The sequence below is a fragment of the Stegostoma tigrinum genome, chromosome 3 (assembly GCF_030684315.1).
Source record: "Stegostoma tigrinum isolate sSteTig4 chromosome 3, sSteTig4.hap1, whole genome shotgun sequence".
Lineage (NCBI taxonomy): Eukaryota > Metazoa > Chordata > Chondrichthyes > Orectolobiformes > Stegostomatidae > Stegostoma > Stegostoma tigrinum.
This window is the reverse complement of record NC_081356.1, coordinates 108,659,977-108,669,103: the sequence shown is the minus strand read 5'-3', so window position 1 is coordinate 108,669,103 and position 9,127 is coordinate 108,659,977. Positions and strand designations below refer to the sequence as shown.

At 35.2% G+C, this 9,127-nt stretch overlaps 1 protein-coding gene across 1 annotated transcript in view; it reads right to left on the bottom strand.

Annotated features, from left to right (window-relative positions):
* Window positions 1-1,574: 1,574 nt before the first annotated feature.
* jmy (junction mediating and regulatory protein, p53 cofactor) overlaps window positions 1,575-9,127 on the bottom strand; it is a 126,518-nt gene continuing 118,965 nt past the window's right edge. Inside the window, exons 9-10 of the mRNA XM_048527962.2 lie at window positions 5,841-6,396; window positions 1,575-5,286 (exon numbers count right to left, since the gene is read on the bottom strand). Coding sequence (XP_048383919.2) covers window positions 4,976-5,286; window positions 5,841-6,396 — 867 coding nt within the window. The 3' untranslated portion in view covers window positions 1,575-4,975. The remainder of the gene's footprint in view (window positions 5,287-5,840; window positions 6,397-9,127) is intronic.

Genomic DNA, 9,127 nt, shown 5'->3' with positions numbered 1-9,127 from the left:
TTTTAAAAAGGAACCTGTGAATACCATTCTGAGCAAATGAAAATCAAATTGTGTAGATTTTTTTCCTGCCAATTTACATTCCTTTCTTTTGTGTAAATATTGTTTTACACCGAAAAATGATGACTTAGCCCATCATATGAGAAATAGGACCTTATTTGAAATTTTGGTCAAGTTAAACTAAGTTGGTTCATATTAGTTGTGGTAATGACAATAAATTATTGCTAGTTGAAGCAGATCATCATTATAATTCAATGTTTACCATGTTTGAACAATAAGCCAATTCATATCATTGATAAAATCACACGCAAGAAGATAGGAACAAGCTTCTTGGAAGCCAGCAATATTTCCCCCAATTTATTAACATATTTTCAGATGTGGTACATTTTTATTGAAGTGTTATAATATGGTTATCTAAAGCTGCATTCAGTGAATTGAGGAAAAAAAGTGCTTCGACTAGTCATCATACTTTCAGTTAACAGATTAGGAAGTAGGTTTCAACACCCTGAATGGTTTGCAAGAAATTACGATTTTAAAAAAGTGAAGGAACAACACTGATAGAGATCTGGTACTCTGTCAAGTTACATTTATTCAATCTTGATCAGAACGCGGCCTGCAATTAAAGGGGGTAAATTGAAAAAAGGACACTGCAGAAAATTATATTTTGACAAAAAATGGTCATGGAACAAGCTTAGGGTGATGATAGAAGCAATCAGAATTACGTACTCAAATGCAAATTAGCTACATTTCCTTCAGAAAATATTTTGGAATTATATCAACAAATTTGAGATGTGACATACGAAGTGTTGAATATAGAGTAACCAGTAACTTTGGACCTACGGTTTCCAAAATTCTCCAACCAGGTGTTCTAATCATCATGGCTTGGTCCATCTCAGATAGCTGTTAGAGATTTATTGCTATGATTAGTTAATTTTTCTCATATCATACTATCATCCAACTATTAGAAGGTAAACTAGAAAGATTGCAGTCTTTGTTCAACAATTCCCATATTCACTTTGATTAATCAACTTTATATTTCTAGGAAATGATCAGTTAAATGTTTGGAATTTTACTTTTTAAAACTAGTACAGTTCACTTAGTTTGTCCAGTTCGAAATTTGGTTTATATGGCATTTCAAACTAGGAAACAGATGTGAAATATACATAAAGACTTAACCTAACTGTAGGAGTTTTAAAAATTAAAGTTCAAACGAAAGTAGTCACTAATGGAAAAATAAGCAATAGCATGAACGAAATATTAATTGAACAGTGATAATGTTTATTTAAGCCTCAACTCTCCGCAATTTATTTTGCCCTCCTACACACATTCACAGATTACTACTGCAATCCAATTCTTGCATGCAGTTAATACGCAGCACTCTGGTTGCTTAACAGAAATAAACTGAAGGTTTAGAACACGTGCAAGTGATTACTAACCAAATTAACTAACTATTAAAAAAATCAGTCGAACAAAAGCTATTTCGGTATAATAAAGTGTGAAGCTGGATGAACACAGCAGGCCAAGCAGCATCTCAGGAGCACAAAAGCTTTTGTGCTCCTTAGATGCTGCTTGGCCTGCTATGTTCATCCAGCTTCACACTTTATTATCTTGGATTCTCCAGCATCTGCAGTTCCCATTATCTCTGATACAAAAGGTATTCTGTGCTGGGCAATGCAGGAGCAAGAAAAACTCCAAAAGACTTGCTTAATTTACATTAAAACCAAATGAATACTGTTCTGGAAAGTATCATGCAAGTGAACGACACCACTGTAAAACTTCAAAAGGTTTAAAAACTACATAAGCACCTGTAACTGCAACCTAACAATTGCAAGGTTAATATTACATGCAAACCACATTATGCAAGTCATTACGGTTAAGTCTGAATGTATGCCTGATAAATGTTTAAAATGATTTAATGTATGATCAAAGCTTAATTATGGAAGTTAACTTCTTTTACTTTTCATTACCCATCCTGAACTGTCTAAAGCAACGTGTATGTTGTAAGCTGTCAGTATTCTCAAAGTCCCAAGTTTGACATAATTTCATAAATTTTAAACCCAAGGTAACTGCACAAACTCTTCTACTAAACCTAGATTGTTATTACAAAGCATGCAAAAAAACTTAACATAATGATTCATGTTGACAGAACAAGCAAAGCAACTTGCAGCTGTCTTTTCATAATGTTGTGTTTTTGCCGAAACTGCTAACTAAGCATTTTCAAATTTATTTTAGTATTAAAAATATCATCGTTTGGGAAATAATCCTATGTAGTCATCATCCACGTCTGAAGTCAGTCAGTTTGCTTTTAAAATAGATTGCCTTGAGTGTAACTAGATAGGGGCTTAAATGAACATTTTTACAGATGTATATTTTAAAAAGACAGTAGTGACAGGAACAGTTTAAAATGTCTAGTATTTTAAAATACTTAAGAGCTAATAATTTAAATTGGCTTTGTCATGAATAAAATGAAACTTGATTTAACAAGAAAATCTACATACAGAATACTTGTGAAAATAAATAATTGTAATTTTATGTCAGTTTTACGCTAAATGATCAAATGACTCTCTCGTGTGCATAAAGGTCAAAATTACAAAACAACCTTGAAATGAGTTCTCAGCACTAATGCCAAAGTCAAAAAGCATAAACTAAAAACCTGTAAGAAGCTACAACTTAACTTTATCTTTAGAGACAAAATTAATAATCAAAGCAACCGATATTTTTATACCCACATGTTTCAGAAATTGTTAAACTTTCTCCATTTTTAGTTTGGATATGTTTGATCAGTGCATTAAAAGATACACAATGTGGCACAATGCTTACTTTGTTTGAATTCAGAATTCATAGTAACTCTTCAATGCCCTGACAAAATTGTGATTATTTCTTCTTCCCAAGTTGGTTGTTCATGCTAATTAAACTGATAACTGATAAACACGCAATTTTCAATACCATACTTCCATTATATAGCCAGAGATGATCTGAAATTAGGTCTTTGTTAAAAACATAAATATATTTCAAACCATGTCTGCAGTAATTTAGTTGGATTCCTGTTCTTCACACATCATGGTTTATTAACCACTATTGGTATGTAAACGTCCATATCAAACTCCCCAGATAATCTAAATTCAAGGGAAAAAAAACTACCTAACTTTAATTGAAAAGAATTCAATTTGCCCAACACCGATCCCAGTTTTCCTTCCTTGACAACAAAGTAGTTCTACAGTCTATGATATGCATACGTAATAAATAAAATAAATACAAATCTCAATGTTACTTAAAATCTAAATTTTAGACCAGCAATTCCTATTGAATCTAAATTCTTCACATATATTTTCACACATTTTCTGAAATGATTTAATTCAATTCATTTAAATTAGGGCGATAAAAAAGGTTTTCATTCTCTTAAGATTTTTCTGTGCTTAATGCAATGCTGATGTACACTGGAAGTATTGTATCTTAACCATTTAAAAGCTTTACTCTTTCTGGTCATGCCTAGGTTTGCCCCATTCATTTGGGATCTGCCTATAGCTTCAGTCCTCAAATAAATGGGTTACACCAACAAGAGGAATATCAATAAGTAGCCATCTGAATAAACATTTAGATAATTAAACATACAACAAGAAAACTGATACTACAGGTTAGCACTCAATGCAAGGAGTAGTGCTTTACTAGGTGCGATTTAAGTGCATTCTTCCTCTGTAACAAAGTTTAGCACACAGTATACCAGAACTCTGCATTTAAAATATCCACATAGTGCACTTTTGTCTCCAGCCACATGGCTGAATGTTTCAAAGCCATGCTTTTGTTGTATAAACCTAGAAATCTAGGTGAAGGGTTGAGGCCCATAGCAAAGGACATGGCCAATTTTGAAAGTCATAGACAAAACCATAAATCAAGATGTAGTGGCTAGGGAAGACCAAGCTTAGGTTTTACAAAGCTTGGGAACATTAAATTGACTCACTACTGTGAATAAAACTTCAACTGAGACTCCTTAAAAATATCTTTCATGCATACATAAGGCAATCTGTTCATGCACATACAGATAATTTAAACAAATGTAAGTCATTCTGCCTAGTATCTGAATTAATTTACATGACTTTTCTATATAAATAGCTTTTAAAATCAAGTGTTATATAATTTTAATTTCTGTAAAAACTATTACTTCGCAGTAGATCATTTTAACGGCTACCCAAATTGGCCCATTTTATTAATTTCTACAATTTTGAAGTACCAATCACAGTTAACTAATGACAAACGGTAAGCTATTCATACAAATATACTTTTGCAAAGGTCAACCTCAGGGTATGAAGTAAAATATGCTAAAGCAAAAAAGCTTGTAACTTTGCAGTGCATAAGATGAAAGACTCCAATTTATAGAACAAACAGCTAAAACTAACTTGCATGTATACTTTGTGTCCATTTATTAAGGCATCAGGACTCTTCCAAAGTGCTGCTGGGTGTACAGATATGTTTTTTAGAGTTTGAAGAAAAGTTCATTTAGTGGATGGTGCCTTTGAGGATAAATTTACAGTTAGGCCATGTTTTAAGGTCAAACTGTACTCTCCATCATTTGTACAGAAGGAAAATTGGAGGTGTTTTAATTATATTATATTTTCTTTAGCATGCTCAATGAACATATCAGATGCTAACAGTAAAATCTTCATGCTGATTATGTTTAATTGGGATCTGAATAAAATTTACTGTGATAGTCTACCATAATCACAAAAAAATTATTTTGAGTAATGTCACCTTTCATCAACTTGTGAAGAGGGCTTTTGGAAATGTTAAACATTATTTAGTACACATACTTAGTTTAGAAACTAAAATATTTCATTTTAGGCACGGCTTCAAGGGAAATACCTGTCTACCACTCACTGACCACCAGCTCTGCCACAGGACCACGAACAATTAATTGCACAGTGGAAGGAAGGACAAGGTTATGTTTACAACATACAGGCCTTTTAACCTTGGTCTATAAGAGTTAATTCTCCCAGTCAGTGTAAGGTAAGCCTTCATCCTCTTCATCCTCAGATTCCGGTGATGCCTCTTTAATTCTCCTTAAAGCTTCGTGGATGCTGCGAGTTAGAGGATCAGCATCATGCAAATCAATACAGGACTCCCTCAGGGCCTCTTTCCGAACCTTCTTCAACTTTACACCCTTCCTAATTTGTGCAAGTATATTATTGCTGTCATCTTGATTTGGAAATGGAGGCAGAGAACGCAGATCAACCTTTCTCAAGTGGAAGCTGCCTCGCTTCAGAGAAGCTAGAACTTCATCCATCGGTGAACTCACTGCAACAGGGTCAAGTGCAAACATCATTACAGAAGCAGAATCACCCAAAGTCAAATTAATGTCTTCTGACATATAGCTTCACTAAGCAAACATTTTTAAACATTGAGTAAAGAAGGTGCAGCTTCTTTTAAGATACAGGCAATATCTGGTGAACAAATATGCAACTATAAGGTTTTGCTGAGCAACATACAATGCACTGGGATAGGGAAGCACCTAAATATCTGGGCATATCTCCTATAAGCTCAATCCAGCTCTATAAAAGAGAAAAAAAAATTACAACTTATCGTCCTTCTAGACTTTGTTTTGGTCCACATGGTACTCATTCAAACACTTGAATGGTACCTTGTCTAAAGCTACAAGAATGACACCAGTCTCATCGGATTCTGTTATTTTTTTTAAACAGCATACATGCAACTCAGGTACGATCTATACTCTCCAAGTGTTGTACAATGATTTGAGAAAGCATTTATTCATTCTAAATTAGAGAATAGTTACAACGTAAAAACAAGAACAGGTGGTTATAATATCTTAAACTGTAAAAGCCAATAATTACCTCTCTGCTTTTTCAGCTCATCACTTGATGCTGTTTTCTTCAATTTTTTTCTGGCATTTAATAGCTGCTTGCTGTCAAATAACTGAGGTATAGGTGAACTAACAGGCTGTGATATTTCTTTGCAGTCACCTGACTGAACAGGTTTCTCTATTTGTTGCTGAGCAGTGGCTAATTCTTCACAAACTGGCATGGGTGGAGGTGGAGGGGGTAGAGGAGGTGGGGGTGGTGGAAGAACTACATTAATATTACTGATCTCTTCAACGGAAGGGATTGGACGTGAAACAGGTTGCAACAATTCAGGGGTAGCATCATCTCCTGAGTGGGAAGAAACACATTCCTCCTCTTGTACGATGCTTTTCAATGCGGTTGCTACGGTGGACCTTGCTCCCTTTACAGGTGCAGCTTCTTCCCCAGTTGTTTGTTGTACTTGTAATATTCCTGGAAGAGTGTGTGTTTGGTCTTTGCCAAGATAGGCCACTGAACCTGCATTATCTTTTCTTCTGACATTTGTGAAACGGAGTCTTGTGGATTTAAGTACAACTTGCCCAGGGTACCTCTGAATGATGAATGAAAAGAGAAATAAGTAATTTGTAGTGTTACGACATATGAGATAACTTGTATTTTCAAGCACCTTCAAAGTAATAAAACTGCATTCACAAACCCTTTATTATATCTCTCAGATTTTCAAACGTGCTCCAGAAACAATGGAGTCACTGTTGCTAAGTAGGCGAATGCAGGTAATTTTGCAAACAGCAAGGTGACAAAAACAGCAATCATAGTAACCTCAAACAGCAACAGACATCTAGTTAAGTTAGCATTTTATGGCATTGACTGAGGGAAGACAGTCTGCCTAGTCAACTATGTTTTTTTTGTATAGTGCTATGGGACCTTCTAACATTAAACCAAGGCTAGTTCAGTACTTTCTGAATGTAGTCATAGGTCATATAGCATGGAAACGGACCCTTTGGTCCCACCAGTACATGCCAAACATAATCTCAAACTAAACTAGTTCTACCTGCCAGCTCCTGGTCCAAATCCCTCTAAACCTTTCCTATTCATGTACTTATTCAAGGATCTTTTGAACACTGTAACTGTGCCCATATGCATGCGAGAGGGGTTAGGACCAGACACTGCTGGAAATATACAGAAGGTCAAGCAGCTTTTGTAGAGAGAAAAACTAAATTTAAGTTTCAGATCAAGTTAAAACAGTTGGTCCCTCACATACACCACCTGACTTGCTGAGTATTTCAAGATATTCTGCTTTATCTCCTGCTTACGGCATTCATAGTACAGAAAAACATAAGTTGGAAAGCCCACCCTTTACCCTTCCTTAATCAAGTCATACAATATATAAGAGCCAAAAATACAAAGAAAACTGTAGATAATTTAGGAATGCTCTGGGAATTTCATTTCCAATGCCTAAAAGTGAATAAGTTCCAAACTCTACATATACAATCTCTGTCTTCAAATACAAGTCCAGATCTCTCTTGAATGGTTGCAGAAATTAGATTTTGCTGTTCTCTTCTATAACTTAGAACAAGGAACTACAGTAGGCTACTTGGTCCTTCAAGCCAGCTCCACCATTCAGTAAGATCATGGCTGATCTGATTGTAACCTCAACACTACTTTCCTGAATATCACCAATGATCTTTCAGCTCTCTGGTAATTAAGAACTGATCAACTGCTGCATTAAAAATATTTAAAGATTCTGCATCCACTGCTTTTGAGGAAGGCAATTCAAAAACTCTCAACCCTCAGAAAAAAATGTTTAATTCCGGTTTTAAATGGGAAACCCTCTAAGCTTTGAACACTAGTTCTAGATTTTCCCATAAGAGGAATCATCGTTTCAACATCCACTTGGTCAAGTCCCCTCAGGATGTTATATGTTTACATTAAGTCTTTACCTCTTCTACAGTACAGAGGATATAGCCTTATAAGGCAATTCACTCATTCCAGGTATTGGTCTAGTAAACCTTCTCTTAACTGCTCCCAATGCATTACCATCATTTTGCAAGTGAGGTGACCAGTACTGTACACAGTCATCCAAATGCAGCCACACCGATGACACGTATAAGCCCCATACTCTTGCATTCAATTCCCCTTATGATTAAACATGACATTCTATTAGCTTCCTTGATTACTTGCTGCGCCTGCACACTAACCCTCTGCAATTTATGCACTAGAACAGCCAGATGTCTCTACATTTCAGAGCTGTGCTACCTCTTATCATTTAGATAATGTTTCTTTATTCTTTCTGCTGAAATGAACAGTTTCACATTTTTCCATATTGTACTCCATTTGCCAGATTTTTGCCTATCTGTATCCCTTTGTAGGCTTCTTAAGTCCTCTTCACAACTCACTGTCCTACCTTTTTCTCTTCAGCAAATTTAGCTACCACACTTTTGATCCCTTCATCCAAAACATTCATAAATTGTACAGAGTTGATGTCCCAGAACCAATCCCTATGGCACACCATTGATGACATTCTGCCAGCCTGAAAAAGGCTCACTTATTTCTAATATCTGTTTCCTGTTAGCGAGCCAATCTTCTGTCCAGGACAATATATTACCTCCTACACCATGAGCACTTATTTCCAGCAATAACTTTTGATGTGGTAACCTTATCAAATGCATTGTGGAAACTTGAATACAATACATCCACTTGTTCCCTTTTACCTACAGCACAAGTTACTTCTTTGACAAAACCATGTTGGCTGTCTGATTACCTTGAATTTATCCAAGTTACATCCTTTAACCAATACTCTTTAATAATAACTTCTAACATTTTCCATATGAAAGATGTTAAGCTAACTGGCCTGCAGTTTCCTGCTTTCTGACCCCCTTTCTTTGAATAAAGGACTTCCATTAGCTAATGTAAAGGAACTGTCCTAAATCTAATGAGTTTTGGAAAATTAAATAAAATAACCTATCTGACTGGATGCTTCTTTTGAGACCCGAAGACAAAATCCTTCCAAATCTTAGACTTCTCAACTTGCAATTCCAACAATTTACTCAGACTTCCTTGGTAACTGTAATTTGAGTTTCTCTCTCCTTTTTAATCTCTGATATTCAGCTATTTCTGGAATGCTACTTGTGTTCTCTCCAATGAAGACTGATGCAAAATATAAATTTAATTCAGCTGTCATCTTTTTAACCTCCATAACTAATTTCTTAGACTCATTTTCCATAGCATCAACGCTTACTTTGTTAACTTTTCATTTTTATACGTTTGTATAAATATTTCCTATCCATTTTCATATTTTCGGTTAACTTTCTCTCATACTCTTA